We start from the raw sequence: 27,484 nt of genomic DNA on the forward strand, positions 1-27,484 counted from the left end.
GCATAACTTTGGTGCCAAATAGTACAACTTTAATTGTTTCAGTCTAATGGTGATATTACAGGAACACACTTGCACCTAACTGTTGTATTTGAACATAGTAAAACCTAATAGTGTCAGTTAGGTAACAAATGAATAAAATTTCACAATAGTTCAAATAAAGGAAAGGCTGTTGTATAGCAGGACAGGCATGAACAAAATAAAGCAGATTTTTGGAGCAGTCAGTACAAGATTCATATAGCAAGCAATGATTGAGTTAAAATGAAGTGATTTTTGTCATATTTAATAATGTTATTTTGAATTTTATTGGTTTTGTATTTTTGTATTTAATTTCAAATCTCTTTTGGCTTGGGGGTGCCTAGGTGGCTCAGGTGGTTGAGTAGCCAGCTCTGGACTTTGGCTCAGATCAGGATCTCAGGGTCCTGGGATTGAGCCCTGCATCTGGCTCCATGCTCAGCAGGGAGTCTGCTTGAGGATTCTCTCTCCCTCTTCCATCCACACCCCACTGCTCGTGTTTTCTCTCTCTCTCTCTCAGATAAATAAATAAATCTTTAAAAAATATATATATAAATTTAAAAATTTAAAAATTTATTTTGACTTTATAATTATATAAAGATTTATAAGCATAAGGATTTTACATCTGATTTTATATTTGTATACTGCTAAGTAACATTATATTCAAAATAATTTAAGTTAGTATCAGGGATCTGAAGTATTTTTTCCTCCTTCAAAAAGCACTAATACATTATTAAATTTTTAGTGTACAAACATCACAAATTTTCCTATACTGTATGTCACTTCACTGTTAGCCTTAAGATACTTAAGGAGGTATTTTAAATGCTCATTTGAGTGGTAAATTTCAACAAAAGAGAAAGAAATGAAATTTGTCCCATAATGAATGTAGAGTTCCACAGAATAGTGTGGCTGTTGCCATTGTCAGTGATCACAATCCATTTTGGTTTTTAGTACACATGAAAAGAAAGGTACAGGTAAACATTGGAGAAATTGAATTTTTCATAATGCAGATACACATTTTTGCCATGCTGTCCCCTACAGAAAGAAGATGATTGGACATTTCATTTGGATAGGGACATTGGAAGGTGACATGCTAGGAATATTGTGTTCACTCTGACCCTCTAGTCTAGAAGTCAAGTGAACTTAAGTTACAGGGAGGGTCCAGAGATTGGGACAATGTAGGGGAACAAAGGAGTTAGGTGGAACAAGATTTCTCCTATGGAGCTAAAATAGGTAAAGTAGGCACATGTCATATAGGAGAATAATGAAATATAAGTAAAAATAAAGGGAAAAAAGAAAGCCACTAAATACTCTTTTATCTTGATTAGTTTTGGCTTTAAAAGCCATCATTCTCTCACAATACTCTACTCCAAATGTCATTAAGTTACTCTCTATGTGATCACACTTATCTGGCATCACAAGTACTTATTACTAGTGTTGGTCATAAATCTCTTCCTAATCCCATAGATTTTGTGGATAGGAATAATAGATCTGCTTCAGAAATTAGTTTTAGTTTTGGTTGACCACAGAAAGTTTCTTATGCCAGGAATTTAGACCTCACCCGTATGTCTAACCCATTGTCAATCTTACTGATTCTACGTTCAGGATATATCTTGAATGGACATGCTTCTATATCACCATCACCTTGTCCAGATGACTACCATCTCAGTTACCTGGACTGTTTCAGTCATCTTCTAATTCAGTCTTCTAATTGGTCCACCTCCATTTGTTCTGCTATTGCCCCCTTCCCCACTAAGTCTCCACAGAGCAGTTAGAATGAACAGCCATTTCTGATCTTGGTACTCTTTTACTTAAAAATCTTGAATTCTTTCCCATTAGAATCAAATTGAAAATCTTCCACATTACCTTCAAGGTCCTACTTGACTTAATCCCCTGCTGACTCTTAGTCTCTGCTCACTACACTCCTATCTGTTGGACTGCTATCATACTGTGTGGGTGAATCAAGCCCCTTCCCAGTTCAGGGCCTTTGCATATGATGCACCTTCTAAGTTAGAATGAAAATACACACACACACACACACACATACACACACACACGCTCCCCCAACCCAGCTAGCTAACTCCTACTAATCCTGTTGGTCTTAAATATTATTTCCTTAAGGAAATAGATCTATTTGTAGTGCCCAGTACTTTTACTTCATTGCACTTATCATAAATATAATTAGATATTTGATTCTAGCTAATCCATGGGAGATTGGTTTTGCTTACCCCTTTAACACTTAGCACAGTGCTTGAGTCTTTGGTGTTCAATAAATGAATGGCTAGATGAATGGATGGATGGCAGTGTATCCATAGTATAATTTTTCATTTAAAGTACAACCTATTTCATAGGTAATTATTGTTTTTAGAAGTATTACTTTTTAATAGTATAAAGAATACTTGATCTTGTTTTTCATATAGTTTAATCTGCATTTGTGGTATACCTACCTCAGATTTCAAATTAACATCTTTTAAACCACTAAAAATAACCTTGGAGCAATATTACATTTGTATAATGATTTGTCAAGTAAGTTTCTGTTGTGGTTGTATTAATTTAAAAGAAATACATATTTTCTTTGAAAATAACTTGGAGTCACATAATTACTACTATCTAGTGAATCTTACTTCTAATTTGACTGTCCTTAATCTTAATTCTACTCGATAGGTGTTTAATACTATTTATTATTTCATTACCCTCCAGTTTTCTTCTTGAGTCTAACAGTAATGTCCATAATGAATTGCAGAGTGTGTAGCTTATTTCTTCATTTCTTTTCAACCTTCATCTATCAAAATTTAATACTTTGTTATTGTGACTGAAGATGAAAGATATAATTATCTACCTATTTATTTCTGGTAAGGATAGCACTTTTTTAGGGCAAATTCTTTAATAGGGCCAGAACATCTCAAAGCAATCAAATAAATAGAGGTGTTCAGCATGATTAATAGTTCTTTAATCTTATGAGTGCCTAATTTGGATTTACCATATCTTTGTGTGTAGAATTTTAGAGTTTTATGATTAATGAGTAATTTTGAAGTTTTCCTTATAACAAAAGGGAGATTTGTTATTTTTATATATCCCTACTATTGTTTTATACAAGTTTATGTTGTTTCACTGGTAAGTTCAGTTACTGGCTATTTCAGTTTATTTATAATATTAAAACAGTTTGGGCTATATAGTATATACAGTATAGATTTGGGGGAAGTTATAAAAATTATGTTCTTGATACATTTTAAATACCCTTTTTTATATATTTTAAATTAAATCACTTTATTTAAAGACCTATGGTTTTACATAATTGAAATCAAAGTACTTTTAATTAGATTTGATATATTTGTTAATGTGAACTCTTATTTCATGCATTCTTTTTTTAAAAAAAAAAATTTTTTATCTTTATTTGAGACAGAGAGAGAGCACAAGCAGAGGGAGAGGGAGGCAGAGGGAGAAGCAGACTCCCCGCTGAGCAAGGAGCCCAATGCGGGACTCGATCCCAGGACCCTGGGATCATGACCTGAGCCGAAGGCAGACGCTTAACCGACTGAGCCACCCAGGCGACCCTATTTCATGCATTCTTATTTCAAAATGTTTTATATTATTTTAATTCCTTGTGTCTGTCAGAATTATAAAGCATTTCATCATTTGCATAGATGTTTATTGGGAAAACTATTTCCATTAAAAACATATCTCCATTTAAATGTTCTTGTGCTCAAATTATTTAATTGCTCTGTTACACATAATTAAGTAGCTTCTAATCTTAGAGAAATAGGACATTTCTCAAGAATCACTGCCTCCCTTAAAAATTCTTAAAGTATTTAAAATACTGAAATTTGGGGCGCCTGGGTGGCTCAGTTGGTTAGGCGACTGCCTTCAGCTCAGGTCATGATCCTGGAGTCCCGGGATTGAGTCCCACATCGGGCTCCCTGCTCAGCGGGGAGTCTGCTTCTCCCTCTGACCCTCCCCCCTCTCAAGTGCTCTCTCTCTCTCTCATTCTCACTCTCTCAAATAAATAAATAAAATCTAAAAAAAATTAAAAATAAAAATAAAATACTGAAATTTGTTTTTATTCGAATAGTTATTTTATTCTAACCTGTTCTCTTAGGTCACAATATAATCCTTTAGTCTGAATAGTGTTAGGAAAATTGAAAATTGCCTTTCTATAATTTAATATAAAATTTTCCTTATTTAATATTACTATCATTTTATGAATACAGAAACACCCTTAAATGATCATAGATTACTTGTTTCATAGATGTATGAATATAAGGAATTAATCACTTGTCATCGATGACATAATAGAATACTCTTAATTCTTATGTTCTTTGTATAACCCATACAAGGCAATTATTAACTATAGTTATCTTATGGTGGTTTTTTAAAAGCAACTATTTTATTTTCTTGTAGTTGTTACTAAAGGAATCTTTTAAACATTTTAAATAAATTCTGCAGTCCATTTTTGAATTCTGAAAATGAGAATTTGGATGTCTTATTTTTCTGATTTCCAAAGCCATAAAATTACTGTGATATCTGATCTTGGATTATTTTTAACACTTTACATATTGCTTCATACTTTTAGATAGATATGTGGTCTCAATTTGGGTCAACAAAAGCATTCTTAAAATAACTTAGAGAACATATTGATATTAATAATAATCACCAAAATATAATTTTAATATAGAATTCTATCAAACATGTTGCTATGGTTAGATTTTAATAGTTTCATTTTCCTTACTCTTCTGTAAGAAGATTTTTAATATACTAGTTTAATAAACATTCCTGGGGCGCCTGGGTGGCTTAGTTGTTTGAGTGTCCAACTCTTGATTTTGGCTCAGGTCATGCTCTCAGGGTCGGGAGACTGAGCCTGGCATTGTGCTCTGCGCTCAGTGCAGAGTCTGCTGCTCCCTTTCCCTCTGCTCCTTCCCCCTGCTTGCACTCTCTTCTCTCTCTCTTTCTCTCTCAAATAAATAGATGAATGGAATCTTTTAATAAATAAATAAACATGATGCCTTTAGCAGTATGGTAGCTAATTTTGTTTTTAATTTTAACATTCATATTGGGATTTAAAATTAAACCCATAAGAAATGTTCTTTGAATGAAGAAACAGATTTATTGAAATTTTAGCTGAATTATTTTATCTTAAATAATTTAAAATCTTTAGGGGATGTAGACTTTAGTTTGCATTCTCTCAATCTCTTGATGTTTGTTTCAATAACTGGGAGTTTAATTGCTAAGAACCCAGGAAAATAGATGAAGCAGCCTAGGAATTGTTTTAGCAAACAATTACTTTTATAACCACATGGGTTATATAATAGTTGGGAAATTTTTGCTTGTTATATTTAGTTACAACCTAAGAAAATAGATTAACAATTTTTAGAATTAGTTGTTTTATGTCTTAGCACTATACTTTAGCTTTTTTATTAAATAAAAGGTTTTCACCCTTAGATAGGCAAGTTAGTCAATGGTGGATCAAAAGATGTTAACATATATGTTATGGATTCATTCTGTGCAGTATTTTTTTTATTGTTTTTCATTTGCACTATTTAAAAAAATACTGAAATGAATTTGATTTTAGTTTTGCTTGCTAATTAAATTATACCTTTTAGCATTTAGGATTTTTTTCACCCTTTCCCAATAAGACAAAGGATCCTGCATTAAAGGTAGTGTTGTAAACCCTCCAAAACAGAAATTAGGCAGTTTTCTGAGGATTTAGGAGATAAAGTTGTTAGGCTTTATTTTACTTTTGCCACCAAGATTTTGGTAGTTGAGTTAGGTAAGTGACCATTAAAATCACCAAGGAATAAGACAGAAAAATACTAAAAAGAATCTAATATTGAAACTGAAGTAGAAGGATGAAGAGGAGAGTTTTTCTCTACAAAACGCTTTTGAATTTTACCTAGAGGCACTATTCTAATCACAACAAAAGCTGTCCATCTTTTTTTGAGATTAGGGTAATATTTTGAAGCAACTTTCTTCATAACCATTATCACTGGGTGAGTACAGGCAGTCCTCACTTTGCATGGTAGTGTGGGACCAAAAAAATGACCATGCAAAATAAAACCACACGTAACAATCTTAATCAATGGGAAAAATTATAATTGTTCTATGATCTTTAAAAAGTTCTGTCAAGATGTTAAAAACTCTCTTATGTTGGTTAAAATGTATATAGGGAAATGAAAAAAATAGTAAAACTATATTAATTTAATACAATGTACTGTAAAACATTAAAAACAATTAGAATTAAAGTGTTTTATTTCTTTGTAAAAAACTTATCAAGTGTAGCTTGAACAGTGCTTCTCCATCTCCTTGTATAAATTAGAATAGTAGATCTAGCCAGAGTGAGCATCTTTTCTGTGCCTTGGCAAATTGTCCATTTGGATCAGCTTCCGACATTTTATTTTTGCATTTTTAATGTCAGGAAATATCTCCAAGAGTTTCTTTAATGTGAAGTTTTTTGCTTGCCTCACTTCCTCAGGGACATTTTCTTTTTTGTCTCAACCACTTTCCTTATTTATGTCAATAAGTTTACCTTCACTAAATTCTGATTGCAGATCTAGAGTCTCTCAAACAGTGATAATGGCAACATTCCCACAATTGGCTGTTTCTTCTATTACTCCATTTACATTTGAACTCAGTTTCACTTCCAGCTTTATCATTTTTCATTTATTTACTGTACTTTTATCTTTGTTGGCCAGTTCTCTCTTTTAGTTACCCATTTTGTAAAATTTCAGGTGGGTTTGGGGGCAAGAAGGTAAGCCAGCTACATGCTTTGCTGTCTTTAGACAGGTGAATTGAATGACCAGTCACCTTCCAACTTTGGAAGGAAGTGATCAGTCACTGATCATAATATACATCTCTTATTAACATAGTGCTTCGTAGACTGAAGTGCTAACAAGGAAATTTATATTACTACAGTTGTAGTTAATGTAGTGTGGTAAGTTAAATTGGAACCATGTTGTTGGAAACTGGTATTTTTGAACTAAACCTATGGTAGCTGAAATTTGTGCAGATGTGAGACCTGGGAAATAAGGGCTGCCTATAATGGAAGAAAGTAGAACTATTTAATCAATTAAAGATATGGTCGGTGTTGATGAGATTGAAGATGTAGGATTACTTGGACTATTTGATCTCTAAGCCATTGAATGCCTGATACATTTTATATGGAAGTGTAAATTTGATCCTATTCTTCCAGCTTCTTTAATTCTCTTAAGCACTTCCTTAGAGAAGACCTTTCACACCATTTCTGAAAACAAAACAAAAATCTAGTTGTAGTAAGTAAAAACTGTGGTTTTAGGAGAATAATAGTGATAGTGATTTATGAGTTCATTATAAAGCAAATGACATTGAAAATTTTTTTCAATTTTTACATAATGTCGACATTCTAATAATTGAAGATGAAAGGTGGTTAATAAATTTTGATTCATTTAGTCAGCAACTCCACTTCATTGTCTTCGCACTAGCAATAATATTTTATTATTAAATGTGAAAGATGAGGTATTACTCTGTGTTGGGTACAATTGAATAATGTTAATTTACTGTTTGATTTCCTACAGGTGAACTGACACAGAGGTTGATCACAAGATGCCATTAGTGAAAAGAAACATTGATCCTAGGCACTTGTGCCACACAGCACTGCCTAGAGGCATTAAGAATGAACTAGAATGTGTAACCAATATTTCTTTGGCAAATATAATTAGACAACTAAGTAGCCTAAGTAAGTATTTTTATATCGATGGAAAATATTTCTTGCAAACCAGAATGTTATGCTTTAGAGTATGAGTATTAAGATGTTCTTACGATTAATTTGGGGGGGATGTTTGATGAGAAGAATACAAAGTTATCTTGAAAAATGTAGCCATTTTAAATAAAATTAATGAGTTTTGGTATCATTTCTTCTCTGCGTGTTTCCTCTGGGAAAGAGAAATAAGGACAGTTTGAGGAGCAGGATCACATGATGGACAAGAATTACTGAAATTGTCTTTAAAATACGATTTGATCTATGAAAGGTAGTGCCAGGGTTGTACTTTTGCTTGCTAATTATCATTGTTACTTTTTTAGAGGCTTCAATTATTCACTGGTATCTCTCTCTTTACATATATTCTATTAGCCTAAGGAAATATTTTTATATTATTAAATATTTAAAATTAAAAGGTGTGAGGTAGTCACTACTCAGAGGATTAGGTTAGTCAAGTGAGTTGTCTAAAGGACATTAGGAGTGTGACAGGTAGCATGCTGTGAAAATAGCAAATGAACCTGGCCTCTCACAGACAAAAGGCAAGCAGGTTGGCCAGATAGTAAAGGGACAGGTAGGGGAGGAGATAGGCAATGTGTTCCCATGATAAGACTGCAGAACAGAACTGCTAAGTTAAGGAATTAGGTAAATTATTCTAAATTTAAAATCAAGAAAATTTAAAAAATAAATCCAATCTGTCTTTTGAATTGATGGCTTAGCTTTTTAACAAGACATTTATATTTCATTTTAAAGAAAAAAACAAGATGTTCTTGGCCTTAGATGTATTCTCTAAGTGGTCCTAGATGTATCTTAGCAATACCTAGCCACATAGATTGTCCTTACAGGCAAGATTGACCCTTTTCTTTTCCTTTTAACTTTTTTTCTTTCTTTTTATAATTGAGGACTTAGCACAAGATAAAGAGAGGTTGTTAATCTGTTTCAAGTGGGAGCATTTGGACATACACACATGTAGCTAGAGCAACATAAAATTTACCTTTGAATGCTCTTGGTGAGAGCACTAAATTTCTACATTGCCTATGAAATAGTTTTAAAAATAAAAGGATGTTTATTTGAATTTAAGTATATTCTTTGGCCCTTTCGGTGGTTATTTTTTCAGGTTGGTTATTGGCAGTGAATCATTAACATATTATTTACCTGTTTTTTTCTTGGGAAAGTCAGTGTAGAATATACTTTTGAGACAAGTCAAAAGAAGAGTCCTAGATATCAAATTAGTATATAATTAACAATATTTTTAAAGACATTTGCTGACCTTTTTTGTGACCTAGCACTAATTGAATCTAACATGACTTTGTATAAAATTTGTATTACGGGGCGCCTGGGGGGCTCAGTCATTAAGCGTCTGCCTTCGGCTCCGGTCATAGGATGGAGCCCTGCATCGGGCTCCCTGCTCGGCAGGAGGCCTGCTTCTCCCTCTCCCACTTCCCCCTGCTTGTGTTCCCTCTCTTGCTGTCTCTATCTCTGTCAAATAAATAAATAAATAAAATCTTCTAAAAAAATAAAAATAAAGTAAAATTTGTATTACTACATGTACATGAGTACATCAGTTAATATTGAAATACATATTAAGAGCATAGAAATGACAATATAGTTAAAATTTTTTTTTTTTTAAGATTTTATTTATCTGACAGAGACAAAGCGAGAGAGGGAACACAAGCAAGGGGATTGGGAGAGGGAGAAGCAGGCTTCCCACCAAGCAGGGAGCCCGATGCAGGGCTCAATCCCAGGACCCTGGGAACATGACCCGAGCCGAAGGCAGACGCTTAACGACTGAGCCACCCAGGCGCCCCAAGTTAAAATATTTCTTAAAGTGAATTTTGGATCTAATACAGGCATGTTGTTTTAGGTATATTCCCAATGTAGAATTTAGAGCTAATATAACAATTAAGAGTGTTAATTTGCTGTACTAACCCATTTTTTAATATAACCTAAAGATGGAAACTTAAGGAATGTTCAAGTCTGGTATAATCCCTGTAAGTAACATCTATCAGCAAGCACATGGTCATGTTGTAGCCAAACTCTCAAAATAGAAATACCTTGTAAAAATATAACTGGTGCTTCAGATTTGGAATCCGAAACTATTGTAGACATTTTCTAAGCAGTTTGTAGAGATTCAAAAACAAAGGAAAACCCATAAATATTGTAGCAAGGTGTAACAATAGTTTACTGCCCTGGAATTAAACTCTGGCAGTTTTCCCACTGATATAGTTGGAAATCCAGAATTACATTTAAAATGCCCCTAGCTAGCCAGAATAAACAAGCCCATGCACTAAAATCTATGTACATAAAATAGCCAATTGATTCCTCTCTGAGTCATTTACTTTTACTTTGATATTTCATACAGGTTTGATGATCTGATTTCCAAACATTTATGCTTCATAACATTAAAAGAGGAAGGTATAGGGGAGATAAAAATAGAAGCAGGTGTTACCTAAGCCAGTCAAAAGAAGTAGTTTACAGCAAAGGAAGAAGAGACATAAGGGGAGAAGCAATATAAAAACGGGATAGAGGCCATTTCATGTAAAAGCAGATATTCTTACACATTTCAAGGCTGCTTTCTCACATAGAACATTTTGATTTCATAATCAACTCATTACTGAGTCCTCAAGAAAAGATTAAATTATGTTTAATTTTGTATTTCTACTTAAGACGGAGAAGCTTAATATAGATTTTACATCAGTTTTCATCCAAAGTAGTTAAAATAATTAATGCATTAAATAATCTGTGAATTACTGAGTAAACTTGGCTATCCAAAATGGTTCTAGGTAATTGAGATGTTGACTTTGTTACTATCGTTAACACCAAAAGTGTTAAGAGAACACCGAAATAAAGGTCAATTGCAGGGGACATCCTCTTGTCTTAGGGGACAGCCTCCTGTCTTCTTCCTTACAAAAATGTTTTTCCTAGTAGGGCACAATTCTCTTTTATAATAGATAATAACTGAAAACATAGAATTCACTTTCTATAAATTTCTTCTTTTATACCAGAATTCTTTCCCGTTTTATTGTTGTCTTCTTTAATGACCATTGAGTCTCTAATTACCTGAGGGATCTTTTGCCATTCTCTTTTCCCAAGGCCATCCTTCTGTTGAATACAGTCAGTTCATGCTACCAAGATGAGCTGGTAGAGCCTAAATTTGACGGATAGATGATAGCAAGGTAGGAGGGAGGATAAATAGATTGGCCTGATAAGACTAATTGGAAACATAGACAATAAACAGATAACACTGAACACTTTGCTGTATGATAAAGCTACGTGGTTCTTGTCTGAAAAGAGTAAACCCCTTTTGAATTGAAGAGTCGAATATGATTAATACTGAAACTATTCTGAACAGTGTGATCATGTATATAATTAAAATCATGAGTTTTAGATTACAGGAACTGAGAAAAGAGATAAAAATAAGGTGCAGTCATTATAGGAGTCTTGCTGAATGAAATGTGAATTGAATTGGGCCTTTAAGAAACCAAAGAATTTGGAAAATGGAGAGGAAAGAGGAAGGGAGGCATTTTTAGCTTGCAAGAATAGGCAAATGAATAGAGGCAAAAATAAATACGTAAGGGGGATTAAAGGCACAGATGATACTGGATAATGTGGCAGACCCTGATTTTGGAAAACATAGAATGTTAGTTGAGAGGATTTTGATTTAGATTTTAAACATCATAGATGGTAAGATAGTAAGGAGAACAAGTAGGTTCTTGAAGGGTAAGAAGTATAATACTTCTAAGGTTAATTCAAATTCAGATACATGCCCAATCAATTTTACATTACAAACTTTATTCCTTTTACCTCAAAGAGAAAGAGGAGGTAAATTTGGAAATTAAGAAGGGATATGAAAAGAGAACAGAAGGGATGTTTATTTTATCCACTGAAGTACTTTAGTACTTAAACCTGTAGTGTGGGGAACATAGACTCTTTTTTAAAAATCTTTTGAGAAACTGTGGTCCCTCCGGAAAAAAACATTTAAAAACCTGTGAATAATTTTCCATTGGTTTACAGCTTATAAATTAAGGATCCCTATGTTAAACTAAGCTCTTTTAAGGAAGAAATTGTCTCTTCTATCTCTGTATTCCTAGCATTTGTATCCCTAACATCAGTTGAGTAAATGAGTAACTTTATACTGCCTTTTCTTACACTTGGGACTTGGGGTGCTTTCCTTATCTGCCAGAGAAACTGTTCTGAAAGTGTCTCAGACACCATCCTACACCCAAAATTTAGGTGCTTTTTTCTCTATGTTCTGTGGCTTTTACCTTAAATTATAGTAAGGGATGTCTATTGCTGACCTCCTGCCCTGTATGTGGAACTCTGCCAGGTTCTTTGCTCACTGTCTCCTTTTCTTATAAATTCTTTTTGAAGCAGATATTTTTATCCCTATTTTACAGGTGAGGAAATTGATACCAAGGCCTCAAAGTGAATGGAATAAAGATTTGGACTTATTTATTAAATTGCTTTTCGTATTTGTTTAGATGTCTGTTTCTCCCTCTGTTCAAAACTCATCAATGGCAGAGACCTTCTTCCATCATTTTTATATACCCAGGGTCTGGTACAATGTCTGGCACATGAGACCTTTTCAGTCAATTTGGTTTAAAGATATATGTGAGTAAATGAATATATACAAAATGATTCTTTTTTATTATATTTTTGTAGACATTAAAGTTCTTAATTTATTATAGAGACTTTAAAGTTCTGATTTTTTTTCTTAAAGATTATAGAATCTTCTAGGACAGGAATTTTATGTTTTACTTTTTGGTGCCTTCAGAAGGTCATCCACCTGCCTGGCACAGGGCGAGCCCTCATTAAATACTTGTTGATTTAACTGATAATTTATTGAAGTACCTTGAAAAAATGCAGTATTATTCAAATATAAACTAGTGAGATTAATGAATTCATTTAATAAATATTTATTATCTCTGTCTCAGGAACTGTCTCAATAGATCTTACTGTTAAGCTAGATTTAACCTACACAGTATCTTTGGGTCTAAAATGTCTTAATTTAGGAAGACCATCAATTTTTTTTTTATTCAAAGGTGCACATAATAATTGACTCACCTTTATATTGTAAGTATGCATTACTTTATATGTTCTAAATACACTTGAATAATGTTTTCATTGTAGGTTACCTAAACTTCTCCCTGGCTTACTTACTAGATAGAAATTTCTATTTTTTTTTCCTCCTTTTTTCTCCTTTAGGATTATTTTTGCTTATTCTTTTCAGTAATAGAAATTTATATGACTAGAGAAAATACTGTGATTTTAGATTTATGATGGTTTTTTTAGGAAAATAGAACAAGAAAATATAAAATATCTCATAAATTTTCAGAATCTGTGTTTTGGTCTTCTGTTGGTCTTATGAAGACTCTTAGATCTTGCCATTTGGCCTGAAAATCAGTTCTAGTGTAGAGTGTATTTATGAATGCTGATTTAAAAGAGGTATTATTTGTATGTACTTTTATTTTACATCATAATGTTCTCTAACTTTAACAACTGGGCAGGTATGGATAAAGCAGGTAGAGTATTTGCATTTTAGGCACAAGAAGTGGTGCAGGAAGTGGTAGAGCTAGTATTTAAAACCAGATTTCCCAGGGTTTTTGTTGTTTTCCCACTCTGTCTCACTTTGGTTACTGTAGGATTTAAAGTATAAACTAGTTCCAAATAAATGCCAAATTCATTAGGACAGCACTTTTAAAATGTTAAATTGTGTGATATTTATCTCTCATCACATTAAATTTTATGGTATATGTTTCATTTTTGCGTAGGCAAATATGCTGAAGATATATTTGGAGAATTGTTCAATGAAGCACATAGTTTTTCCTTCAGAGTTAACTCATTGCAAGAACGTGTGGACCGTTTATCTGTTAGTGTTACACAGCTTGACCCTAAAGAAGAAGAATGTAAGTTTATTCATATTATATGTTCTTTCACATATATCTTAGGTTTGGGGAGATGAGCAATGTATTTAAGAAAAGTATACTAAACACAGTTTATTACAAGTCTTTTTTACCCATGGCCTTTGATGTACATGTTGTAATAAATCAGTGAATTATCTAAAAATATCATTAATATGGCTCCTGGCTTTTCTATTGTCTTTTTCTTTTTTGCTTCTTCTTTTTGTATATTAAGTAGCTTTTAATTTTTTGACATAAAATTTTTTTGAAGATTTTATTTACTTATTTTAGAGAGAGAGAAAGCGAGCATGGGGGGGAAGAGGGAGAGAGAATCTCAAGCACACTCCACAGGATATGGAACTCTGTCTCATGACCCTGAGATCATGACCTGAGCCGAAATCAAGATTTGGACACTTAACCGACTGAGACATTCAGGCACCCCTGACATAAAAAAAAAAAACTTTAGCCAGACTTTTTCTCCATTCTTTTTTTCTTTTCTCCTTTATAATTTATTTGTATACTTTTGTCCTAGAAATAAAAATTGTTTGAAAATTACTTGAAATCTTTAGGTTTTATTCTGTAAGAATATAATTCCTTTTAATATTCTTTTGTGTGTGCATATTGTTAAATTGCTAAATTCTGAACGAATTATTTGAATGTTACTCCCCACTTTAAATGACCATTTCCCAAAATACCCAAATTGCCTGTATATAGGACAAAAGTGTTCTATACTGAGTATTAAACCAGGGATATCATGTAGAAAACAATATATTGCAATCTGAAATAATGGTAGAAACTTTAGTGCTAAAACAACATTTTATACTTTGATAGAATACATTAAATGCTGTTGTGTCTCAAATTCCTCTTTTTGGTTTTTTGGGTGTTTTTTTTTTTTCTTACACAAAAAGAAATGGAACTATTCAGAACATAATTTCCACTTATTTTCCCTAGAGAATTACTTAATGTATGTCTCTTATAACCCTTTCTTCAAAATATTTTTTTGTTGAATAACTTTTTTAGTATAAGTGCAAGTTTTATAATAGACCTAAACTTGAATGAAAATAATAGAAGATATCACTGGGAAAAGCAAAAAATAGAATGTAATGATAAATATCTTCATGACTGAACCAACTTCTTTTGATATAACCTAATTTAAAGCTTAAAAAGTAGACATGTTAAGTTTCTACTGATTCCAAAGTGATAAACTCAGATCTGGATGTGAAAAATCAAAACAGTAGTTTTTCTTCTTAAACAGCATTATTGAGATATATTTCATACACCCTACAATTAACCTGTCTAAAGTTAAAGTGTACAGTTCAGTGGTTCTTAGTATATTCACAGAGTTATGCAACTATCGGCATAATCACATTTTCATCACTCAAAAAAGAAACCATATACCCATTAGCAGTCGCTCCCTATTTTTCCTTTCTCCCAGCCTCTAGCAATCACTAATCTACTTTCAGTCCCTATGGTTTTACCTATTCTGGACATTTCTTATGAATGGAATCATACAATATGTGGCCTTTAGTGATTGACTTCTTTCATTTAGCCTAATGTTTTCATTATTGGTTCATGTTGTAGAATGTATTTGCATTTCCCTGAAGACTAATGATGTTGAGCTTTTTCTCATGGCTTGTAACCATTTAGAGATAAGTGATCCAGCACCAAGTGGTAAAGCTAGGATTTAAAATCGGGTTTAAGTGACTTATCAGATGTGTACCTTCTTTGGAGGTCCTTTTCCCATTTTTAAGTTGGAATGTTTTTCTTTTTCTTGAGTTATAAGAATTCTGTATATATTCTTGATCCAAGTCTCTTATCAGATATATGATTTACATCCCATTCTATGGGTGATTTTTCTTAGTGATATCTTTTGAAGCATGTACATGTATATTAATTATACTTCATGAAATTCTCGAAATAATTGCTACTAGTGAAAAAATACTTTATGACCATATTTTCAAATATATAATTTACCTCCAAATTTTTTAAAGTTAAACATTTAAGTTATAAATATATGCCATCTAATAATATAGAAATACAGAGGTAGTTCCTATATGTAACAGAAATAAAAATTAACACTTAGTTTCAAAATACTGTTAAATTTTAACAAATATCTTAGTACTCCAATTAAAATTAAAAACAAAAATGCACATAAAAGTTAAGTAACTTAAACGATATGTTTAAGTGTTTAAGAAAATTTTAATGTGCCAGTAACTGTCACAGTTTTTCATAGTTTCCTTTAAAATTATGGGGAGCATTGGAGAAGGATTCAGAATCTAAAAGATGAATTACTTAGTATGACATCATTTTGGGGTTGTTGGAAAGAAGAAATTTTCAAAATTATTTGACCTAGATTTTTAAATTCAGTTCACATGAAATAACATTATGAAGACAATACTAAATTATGGAGTGTAATATCAGTATTTTTGTTTTCTAAATTACTATTAAATAATTTAAGTAATGGTGAGAACTATGACTATGATTTAGAAAATGTGTAAAAAATGAGTTTTTAAACAAAGACCTATATAATTATATTTAATTATGTTTACTAATATTTTGTTGACTTTCTGTGTTACCTAGTACTATTTAAATATCAGATGTCGTTGGCAACTGGACGGGCTTTTGTCATGGTAGCCTGTTAAGACAAATGGTAAATGAGACCGACTAAAGATGGAAAATTGCTAATTAATGGGGCACCTGCGTGGCTCAGTTGGTCAAGCGTAGGACTCTTGGTTTCGGCTCAGGTCATAGTCTCAGGGTCATGAGATCAAGCCCCATGTTGGGCTCCACCCTCAGTGCGGAGTCTTAGAGTTTCTCTCTCCCTCTTCCTCTGCCCCCTCCCCACTCACTCTCTCTCTCTCAAATAAATCTTTTTTTAAAAAAGTGCTTATTACTTTATACATTCTTTACATCCTTGACTAAGAAAGTTTTGAGAGATTAAACACTAGGTTCCATCCTGGTTATATACTTCTGGTAAATAAGTGGGGTTGGGGAGTGGCAAAAATTGATCCATTTTGATTATAGAAAACAGAGGCCACATCTGACAGGAGCCAGAGGACAGTGTGTGGTGTTAGGGCTAAAGGATCAGTCTCAGAAGCAGACAGATCTGGGTTTTCTGTTCTGGCTCCAGTGCTTATTAACCATTTTGCCTTGGGCCAGTTATGTAATGTTTCCTAGTCTTGGTTTTCTTATGTTTGAAGTGGAATAATAATTTCTCTTCTGATTGAATTATTGCAAAGATTAAGTAAAATAAAAATTAGTGAGAATATTTAGCACATATAGTCCATACTCATTAAATATCTCTTATATCATTCTTTAGCGATAATGAGAAAAAACTTTTTTCCTTCTCTGAATTTTCCTTTGGTGTTTTTGAGTGTGTTAGAAATCATGCAGCAGTGGAATACTAGGAAGACAGTCCTGGTGTGGCCATTGCAGAGCCACATTGCTCCAACTATTCCTAGATCCAAGCGTTCTTGCTGAGTGAATTTTACTTGTGAGGATGATAGAGATACTATTTTAGGGAGAAGAATAATTTTAGAATTGTGTAGTACTGGCCTTGCTCTGGTATAAAGCATTTATCTACATACTTAAAGCCATATTAAATATGTTAGAAATCACCTACTTTTTTAATATCAAAAAGTCAATCTAAGAGTTAAGAACGTACTAATTGGTTACATTTCTTATTTTAACATGCTGCATAGTCCAAAAGAAAATGAGTAAATGAAGTTATTTTAGATTATCATGTATGTGATGGAGCTCTGCTGGTTACTGGAGATACTAATGTGCAAGACAGTGTCAGTCTTCAGGAGCTTATAGCTAAGTAGAGATCCTTGTAGTATAAGATAAAACATAAGTGAAATAGATGATGATATAGATTCCCCGGTACTTGAAAATATTTTCTTTGTGGCAAAGTTTGTTTTAAGTTTAAAGCATATGTATAATATTTATAGTCTAGATAGCATAGAGGTCAACAATATGTTTAGACCAGAATGCCACTGAAGACTAAGTAATTCCTTCAGTGTTGTTGATATAAGCTAAATAAAAGTAACAAAGGGAAATGGGAAAAAAAGATTATTTAAAAAAAGGAAGAAGAAAAATGTGGGCTCGTGGGGGCTGGGGATGGCAAGTAGGAAAAAGATATTTGATGGGAAATGTAGATAATGCTTCAGGTATCATTAGAGCCTTCTGAGCCTTAGAAATCAAAGGTGCCTTCAAATTTACCTGGTTGGAATGATATTGGGATACAATGATAGAACATTTAAAATGTGGTTCCTGATTAACAAGTCTCTACAGTCACAACTTCCTGAGCTGTGCTGACTCTTAAACAAATACAGTGTGTGAATTTGTATTTGTGTTAAATCCACTTAGTAAAATAAATAAAATACATTTTTGATTTTTGTTTTAGTGTCTTTGCAAGATATAACAATGAGGAAAGCTTTCCGAAGTTCTACAATTCAAGATCAGCAGCTTTTCGACCGCAAGACTTTGCCTATTCCATTACAGGAGACATATGATGTTTGTGAACAACCTCCACCGCTCAATATACTCACTCCTTATAGGTCAGTGGGCTACTAGATATGCAGGCTGGCTTTTTATTGCAGAATTTCAGTCCAAATCAGTAGCAGTCTACCTTTAAATGCTAAATCCCCAAACATTTTTTACATCACTGGGCTTTTCACCAACACAGAGAACCGTCCTCATCCACCACATTTAGAAAACTTTTGCTTTATTCACTAGGTGTGTTCCTAAGATTCTGGCATACAGAAGACAAGACTTATTCAAGGGAGTTGTTTTAAGAAGTATTATTAGTCAAAGCCAGTGGCAGACTTATTAATATGAAGGGGCAAAGAGTTACTGTCTTTTTAATGTAATAGTTGGTCAGATGAAAAATAACAAATGAAGAGCTCAAAATTCCACCATGCTAACAAAATAAATACCATTTTTGCTTGCTCATGCCTACTCTTGATCTATATGGATTCAAGTTTTTACAAAATGCATATGTAGCATCTGTTTTTAAAATGTTTTTTACCATTTAAAATAAAATCTGGAATTCCTCAGGCTTTCTTTGGGGGTACTTTCACATGATTTGTTAAATGGGTAATTTAAGATACACAACACATATCCTGAACAAAATGGTATTCAGATATTTATCTGAAACTGTTTTGTCAGTATGCACGTCAATTGGATGAAAATAACTGTTATTACCAGGATGAGTTTTAAAGGATATTTTTGGGGTTTGGTGAGATAATAAGTAAATTAGAGTATTGGCAGAAACCCTGTGTAATTTCTCTATTCTAAATGATATTATTGTCTTTTCAGGCTTTTATCTTTGGCAGAACCTTTTGTAACTATTGGAATTTCCCAAAGGACTTTCAGAAAAGTTGGTATTCAGCACAAGTTAGGGATGAAAATTGTCCAGCTGTTCTTCAGATTAGTAACACCAACTCTGAAAAACACCTTTTTTTTCCATTGTCCTTAGTTTTTTGATTCGTGAGAAATATTTTATTGATGCAGCATTCTAATTTATTTTGTCAGTATTTTTACACATGCTGTATTTCATTAATGTAAGAGAAAAAAACATTTTAGTAAAATTATGCTGATTGCCTAAGTCTTACTGATACATGTTTTGATATTTTACATTTCAGAGATGATGGTAAAGAAGGTTTGAAGTTTTATACCAATCCTTCATATTTCTTTGATCTATGGAAAGAAAAAATGCTGCAAGATACAGAGGATAAGAGGAAGGAAAAGAGGAAACAGAAGGTATTACAAGAGATTCAAAAAATTGAAGTTAGTTTTGGTGTATTTGTGTTTTGTTGCATACAGGGAACTTTATTAAGCTTGTATCTTGACAGTTTTATACTGAAGTCTTTATAACCACACAGGAAGATCACAGTCTAATGGGGGAACAGGTGAGCAATCAGATTATTATAATATGGTATGATAAGTGCCATAACAGAGATATGTATGGAGGGTTTAGGTAGCACAAAACTGCACCTGCTTTAGCCAGAAGACAGGGTTGGTAAACACTTTCAACAAAGCTTATAATAAATATTGCAGAACAAATAGGAATTAAGCGGACCAGGGAAGAGGAGAATTCTGGGCATTCTGGTAAGAAGGGATGAAGAAATATTGTGCAGATATTGGCAAAGTAGATTAACTTATATTTTCTTACCACAGATCATATCCTAAATGTTTTGGAAAGATGATTATATTCTCACTAAATTCCTGTTGTCTGTCTGCTGTGTTGCCATTTCCTACTTTGTAATAAAATTCACTTGGATCTCCTTTATTCCATGTTGATGATAACTGGAAATAAAGAGGAAGCAAAATTGGGATTTAGGCAGAATTATGAAGGAGGCAAAATCCCTCTGTTTCTCCTGTAACTATCTCTCCTCTCCTCCCTTTCCCTCATAATGCCTTCATTTTATTTTCTGTACTAGATAGTATCCCAGCGTTCTAGCCAGAGTTTACAAACTGGTGACTGGAAGCTCAAATTATGCCTGCAGTCAGTGTTTTGTTTGACAAACACAGTGGTTTTTTAAAATTCTTGAACTGGAAAGCCTTGAATGGGCATGCCTGTTTTTTTTTGTTGTTGTTGTTTTTTTTTTTTCATTACAATCCCCATCTTACACCTGACTTTCTTCATTCATTTCACAATGTTCACATGAACATTTCACATTCATGTATGTGATCTGCTTGGCCCCTTTGGGCATTTGATTTTGTTAACACCAACTCTAGACCTCTCTATGCTTTCTCCCACAATTTGAATTATTTTGTGTTTTATTTTTTGAATACCCTGTTTCTGATGAGGGACACAGTTGTTATGGGTTAATTGGATAATTGTATTGGCTAGCTAATTGGTCACTTTCCAGATTATATAGCCTTAATAAATTTTCAGGTTTTGGTTAGAGTTAGTGCCATTAATGGTAGAAATTTCACTCATTATAGCAAAAACTAATAGATGTGGGAGCAGAATTGGTGAATCTTTTTTCATCCAAAAGGACTTTCTGACCTCGAATTTTATTATTTAGGCATACTATTTTTATCTGGTGCATCAATTCAAATTAGAGGTTAAAGAAACATGACAAGAAGCTGGGATTGGAAGCAAGCTAGCTAAGATTTAATTCTGAATGTACCAATGAACTGTCTCTGTGTTACTTTAACTGTATTATGATGGTATTGTCTTTTTCAGTATTAATGTTAGAATTTTATTTTGATTGTTATAACATCTTTTTAAAAACTTAGCCCTTCAGCATTTGGCTTTGTTTTAATACATCTGTTATAGCAGAAAAATCTAGATCGTCCTCATGAACCAGAAAAAGTGCCGAGAGCGCCTCATGACAGGCGGAGAGAGTGGCAGAAGCTGGCCCAAGGCCCGGAGCTGGCGGAAGATGATGCTGATCTCCTACATAAGCATATTGAAGTTGCTAATGGCCCAGCCTCTCATTTTGAAACAAGGTTTCTTTTCTTTTGTTTGTTTGTTAACAAAATTAATGATAAAATACTGGCTCTGTTTCTAATATCTATGCCTCTGATTCTTAGGTCCTGAATTGTTGAACCAGCAGACCCTGCTTTAGCTATAAAAATTATTTTGAAACCCTGACCACTGTGAGCCTACTAAAGTCTGATCTTGGGCCGGTCATTTTCATACCTGGATTTTAGTTTGTCATCTATAGAAAAAGCTGGTTGGAATAGATGATCTTCAGGGTTGTTTTAGCTTTCATATGAAGTCTCCATGCTCTCTCAGGCAGAGTCTGCTAGAATTTCATAATAGAGGAATGGGGTCTGGATTGTTTTTGAAATATTACTGATTCACTACATATAAAATAGGAGCTGAGAAAGGGTAATATTTTGTTCCTTTTTCTTTCTCCTGGCTCCCTTTCTATGCCATATCTCCCACCTCAGTTACATCAGGACTTTTAAACAAAATTACTCATCCCCTTTTGCAGAACTATAGAATAGGTCTTTTTTCCTTTCTCAGTAGCCATGGCCCCATCTAAGTAACATGCTATCCTAACTAAACATTATATTAGTATCTCTCTGTAAAGGAATTTGTGTATAGTTGAATGAGTATAGTTATTATTATATATATTATAGCTACTGATTTTTGAATGGAAAAGAGCTTAAAGTTTTCTTTGGAATAATACATGTAAATTATTAGGCTAATATCTTGGCCAGGTTTAGGAGTAATATATGTGTAAGATACTATTTATATGCATTACTGGAAGAAAAAGACCAAAAGGATTGAGATTTATTTTAAAAAGTAATCTATAGGGGCGCCTGGGTGGCTCAGTCGTTAAGCATCTGCCTTCGGCTCAGGTCATGATCCCAGGGTCCTGGGATCGAGCCCCGCATCAGGCTCCCTGCTCGGTGGAGAGCCTGCTTCTCCCTCTCCCACTGTCTCTCTCTCTGTCAAATAAATAAAATCTTCAAAAAAAATAATATAAATAAAAAGTAATCTATAGATAAACATTTTTTTCTACTACTGTTAAGTAATTATGGTATTACCTTACCCGGTAACATAAGTACAATACAGTTAATCCTTGAACAACGAGAGAGTTAGGGGTACCAATCCCTTGTGCAGTCAGAAGTCCACATGTAACTTTTGACTTCCCAAAAACTTAACTACTAATAGACAACTGTTGACTGGAAGCCTTACTGAGAGCATAAATAGTCATTTAACACATATTTTGTATGTTACGTGTATTATATATTGTACTTTTATAATAAAGTAAGCCACAGAAAAAATGTTAAGAAAATACATTTACAGTGCAGTACTGTAAAACAAAAAACCTCATATAAGTGGAGGTGCTCAGTTCAAACCTGTATTCAAAGTCAGCTGTATTTTCTAACTTACTTTGTGAACATTCGTCCCCAGCATGCACTACAATCAGTAAATATTTATAAACCTTAAGTCACATGTTGCTTTGTTACTCAGTTATTTTCTGAGTACCTACCACCTTAAAAAAACACCAAAAAGACGAAGCAATATAATTAGCCATCCCCGTGGTGCTAGTATCATGGAGGCCTTTCTCACCGATAAAGACATTTGGAAGTCAGTCAGGTTTAAGAGAGCAACGAGCTATCCTAATGGTAGAAAATTCCAGTTTTCATATTCTAGCTTTTTGTCATTGGCATCATGTTTTAAAGGAAAAAAATGAAATAGAGACAGCTTTGAACACAGTTTGCCAAAAGTTAATTATTTTCTTTTCTTGTTTATAAGATTCTATATGTAATACTTTTTATCCTTGTGAATTGGATTAGTATTATTAGTAGGTTGCATTGTGAGCAGCATTCTTTGTTTTAAAAGCAGTAATAAATTTCTGAAGTTTCTTAGTAGTGGTTAAAATATTGGCATTCAAAGGATACATGTTAAATATCTCCTGTAGAACACTTTACTCCACCAGTAATTCAAGAAAAATACACTGATACTATATTTTTTTTTAGACCTCAGACATATGTGGACCATATGGATGGATCTTACTCACTTTCTGCCTTGCCATTTAGTCAGATGAGTGAGCTTCTGACTAGAGCTGAGGAAAGGGTCTTAGTCAGACCACACGAACCTCCTCCACCTCCACCAATGCATGGAGCAGGGGATGCCAAACCCATACCGACCTGTATCAGGTATGTTGGGACAGGCACATGATATTTGTTCCTTGGGGTTGGTAACCTTTCTCTTGAAAGGACCAGTTAGTAAATATTTTAGGCTTTGTGGGCATACGTTCTCTGTCACAGCTACTCAGCTCTGCCATTGTTGCGTGAAAACAGTCATAGACTACACGTAAATAAATGCCTGTTTGTGTTTCAACGAAACCTTATTTACAAAAACAGAGAGCAGTTCAGGTTTGGCCTGTGGGACGTCATTCACCACCTCTGATAAAAGCTGACCCGTTCTCGGGGAAAATTTAGTGAATGAGAATTTACTTTAAAGATTAAAGTGTGTTTCATTTTATTATAGCTTTCTTATCAAGCACATGATGTGCAGTATATTAATAAAAATTAAGAATTTCTGGACTGTGGTAAGGGACTAAGAAGTGGGAACCATAGGTGTGATTCTAAGTGTTAATTTGGTATTATGGGGAATACTCCGAGAATTTGAGAGAAAAAAGGCAGTAATCTTTCAGTAAAGCAATTTTGAAGTTGAATTTTGTCCATTGTTATCAAGATTATAAAATTTTTAATAGGTAAATAAAGACCAGCTTTATAATTTTCAGTTAAAAAAATCAGCCTTCTGTCACTGAGTCATTTGATGTTCCATCCTCAGGAAGGAAGAGAGCCATAAATTTCCTTTTGTGGCTTGTAATTAGTTGTTATTGATTTAACTGAAATGACATATGATGAGTCTTAATAGCTTCAGTATCAATGCAGCGTTGTAATGGCCACAGGTATTGCTACAAATATTGTAATATGATAAATGTTGAGTCATTATAAAGACTCCTACCACAGCATAAAATTGAACATTTTATTTATCAAAGTAAGCATAAAATGCTTGAGTGTATATGACAGGTGCATGGAAGGATGAGACCATTTAGAATGTTACAAACGAAAGCACCACCTCTTCATTTTCTTGTTGGTATCTTCCCTTCACCCTAAATACTGAAGAATTTTTAATTTCTTTAGGAACATGTTAATGCATCTACCCTGCTATAATGACTGACAGTTGTATCTTTCCTGTGGTTGGTTCTTTCTCTTTTAATAACTTGCTGGGATTTCTTTATCATTTCAGTTCTGCTACAGGTTTAATGGAAAATCGCCCTCAGTCACCAGCTACAGGCAGGACACCTGTGTTTGTGAGCCCCACACCCCCACCTCCTCCACCACCTCTTCCATCTGCCTTGTCAGCTTCTTCCTTGCGAGCTTCAATGACTTCGACTCCTCCCCCACCAGTACCTCCCCCGCCTCCACCTCCAGCCACTGCTTTGCAGGCTCCAGCAGTACCTCCACCTCCAGCTCCTCTTCAGATTGCCCCTGGAGTTCTGCACCCAGCTCCTCCTCCAATCGCACCCCCTCTAGTACAGCCCTCTCCTCCAGTCGCTAGGGCTGCCCCAGTGTGTGAGACTGTACCAGTTCATCCGCTCCCACAGGGTGAAGTCCAGGGGCTGCCCCCACCCCCACCACCGCCTCCTCTGCCTCCGCCTGGCATTCGGCCACCATCCCCTGTCACAGCTGCAGCTCTTACCCATCCTCCCTCTGGGCTCCATCCAGCTCCATCTACTGCCCCAGGTCCCCATGTTCCATTAATGCCTCCATCTCCTCCATCGCAAGCTATACCTGCTTCTGAGCCAAAGCGTCATCCATCAACTCTACCTGTAATCAGTGACGCCAGGAGTGTACTTCTGGAAGCAATACGAAAAGGTAATTGCCTCATGGCCGTTCAGAGCATTGCTATGGTAGCATTAGAAACTTTCTAAATATTTGACACAGTAACATTTTCTTCACTTACAAAATTTTAGATCGTATTTTTCCACAATTGGTTTTTATTTTTTATTTTCTTTATTTTTAAAAGATTTTTTTTATTCATTTGAGACACAGAGATACAGAGAGAGAGAGAGCATGAGCAGGGGGAGAGGCAGAGGGAGAGGGAGAAGCAGGCTTCCCGCCGAGCCAGGAGCCCAATGTGGGGCTTGATCCCAGGACCCTGGGATCATGACCTGAGCTGAAGGCAGACACTCAACCATCTGAGCCGCCCAGGTGCCTCTCACAAATGGTTTTTAGAAAGAAAAGCTATGTTCAACGTGTATTTTAAATCACTTTCCAGAAAATATATCACATTTAATTATTTTATTTTCATACTTTGGTAGGGATTCTTAAAATGTTTATTGAATAAATGAGAAATTAAAAGTATCAGACTTATAGAAAATTCAGTTAAAACCCTTTATATTATGTTTAATATGTATGTTAACTCCTTTAAAAATGGTATTTTCTTCAGTGTTAAAGCTGTCCATTTGGTGTATCAGTGACACTTGCTCTACCAGATGCCTTTATAGGATTAACGTTTCTCTCTCAGTAACAAGGGAAAGACCTCTCATATTCATTCATTTATTCAGCCAGCATTTCCTAGGCACCTACTCTAAGCCAGGCACCAACAGTGTAGAATGAATAATAGTGCCTTTCCCTCAATTCCTTGGGAGAATAAGGCCACAGGAAATATACTCAACAACGTTCATTTGACCACTGGTTAACTTTTTAGGGGGGCTGCTGAGTAGGGAGGCACAGTAGACCATCATGGCTAAATAAACTTTAGATATTCACTGGGATAGCTGGTAAGTTTGACCAGCTAGTTTTACAGATAATGAAAGAATTAATTGACCAAATTAATATGATTCTAAATATGATCCCTTCAAATTCTTTTTAATAGATCTTGCTTTTCATTTTCCTATTAGTATTTCTCACATGTATTTGATTTTATTCCAGAAAGATTAATAATATGTAGTATTTAGTATTTTGGCTTACAATGAATGCTTTGGTTTTTCTGTATCAGGTATTCAGCTACGCAAAGTAGAAGAGCAGCGTGAACAGGAAGCTAAACATGAACGCATTGAAAATGATGTTGCCACCATCCTGTCTCGCCGTATTGCTGTGGAATATAGTGATTCAGAAGATGATTCAGAATTTGATGAAGTAGATTGGTTGGAGTAAGAAAAATACATTGATAAATATTACAAAACTGAATGCAAATGTCCTTTGTGGTGCTTGTTCTTTGAAAATGTTTGGTCATTCCAGTGTTTTGCTTTCTTTTCCTTATGATAAATAACCTTATCCTCCATAATTTTTGATTTCTAAGAAAAATAATAGCATACATTTCAAACTAAATGTTTTACAGTGGCTTATCTTTTTTATTTTTCCCTGAAAAGATAATTTGGTCAAAAAACCACTAAGTATTAAGCATGGACAGCTGTTGTTAGAGTAGCAGATTCAGTTTTTTGATATATCTTAATTGTGCACTTTGTGAATTTTAATTTAAAGAAAGCAACTGAGATTGAAATCTTGAGGGCAGCTGTATCTATTAATGAGCCTTATTCCATTTCCTGATGTTTTAAAAGAAGAAACACTGCCTGGATTATATGAATACACTCAGAAAGTACCCTTAGCTAGTAGTACTGAATTCTTTTAAAGGAATGCTTGAATTTTTTTTAATTATTGTTTTACCGTTTTTAAATACTTGCCTTATTTGAATGTTTAGCAGTACCCCCTTCCCACTTATATATTGTGTGGTACGATTTTGCTTGCCTATAAGAGTTTAAAAAATTTCCATGTGAAATACTCTGACATAAACATACATGTAACTTACATTAACTGTTAAGAATTAACAGTCTGACTTAATAAATGGTTCATTTTAAAGGTTCATGGGTGTTGCTCTTTGAATCAAACTATTTCTGATAATTTATCAAATATATATAAGGTAGGCTTTTAATACATAGATAGTAAGCAAAAAATGTTAAAACCACTTAAGCTGTATAATTTCCTCTTAATTATACAGATTCATGTTGTCCGGTATGTAAGGTAGCTTTTATATCATTTTTTCCTAAGGTCACAAAAATCAGTATTTTTCAACTCCTTATGCTCTTAAATTAAAATCTCAATGTGTTGTCTAATTTCAACACAACTTGACTTCAGTTTAACAGCATTCTTGAAATTATATTTTGCAATGATAAAGTGAGTTGTTAATGTTTACACAGTCCAGATTAAGGGATGGAGGGAAAGCAGCATTAATATTAGATTGTTTAATGTGAAGTTTTTGTAGTTGGACTGTAAAAGTGACAGCAGTCTTCATCCTTTTACAGTGCAATTTCTAGCTCCTCCCATCAAGACATGGGTTCTTTTCTCACCCACCTTGGATCTG

At 34.0% G+C, this 27,484-nt stretch overlaps 1 protein-coding gene across 3 annotated transcripts in view; it reads left to right on the forward strand.

Annotated features, from left to right (window-relative positions):
- The window catches only part of WASF1 (WASP family member 1), a 66,579-nt gene extending 39,597 nt beyond the window's left edge, over positions 1 to 26,982 (forward strand). The window contains exons 2-9 of one of the 3 annotated variants that reach the window (XM_021693130.1): positions 7,557 to 7,717; positions 13,507 to 13,641; positions 18,041 to 18,194; positions 19,281 to 19,398; positions 20,924 to 21,096; positions 23,086 to 23,265; positions 24,368 to 24,996; positions 26,123 to 26,982. In XM_021693130.1, the coding sequence (XP_021548805.1) occupies positions 7,585 to 7,717; positions 13,507 to 13,641; positions 18,041 to 18,194; positions 19,281 to 19,398; positions 20,924 to 21,096; positions 23,086 to 23,265; positions 24,368 to 24,996; positions 26,123 to 26,280 (1,680 nt within the window). In that variant the 5' untranslated portion in view covers positions 7,557 to 7,584 and the 3' untranslated portion in view covers positions 26,281 to 26,982. Of the gene's footprint in view, positions 1 to 7,543; positions 7,718 to 13,506; positions 13,642 to 18,040; positions 18,195 to 19,280; positions 19,399 to 20,923; positions 21,097 to 23,085; positions 23,266 to 24,367; positions 24,997 to 26,122 lie in introns of those variants that run through there. The other 2 variants (XM_021693129.1, XM_021693131.1) reach the window with 2 other exon arrangements.
- The last annotated feature ends 502 nt before the right edge of the window (positions 26,983 to 27,484 follow it).

The sequence above is a fragment of the Neomonachus schauinslandi genome, chromosome 8 (genome assembly GCF_002201575.2).
Source record: "Neomonachus schauinslandi chromosome 8, ASM220157v2, whole genome shotgun sequence".
NCBI lineage: Eukaryota > Metazoa > Chordata > Mammalia > Carnivora > Phocidae > Neomonachus > Neomonachus schauinslandi.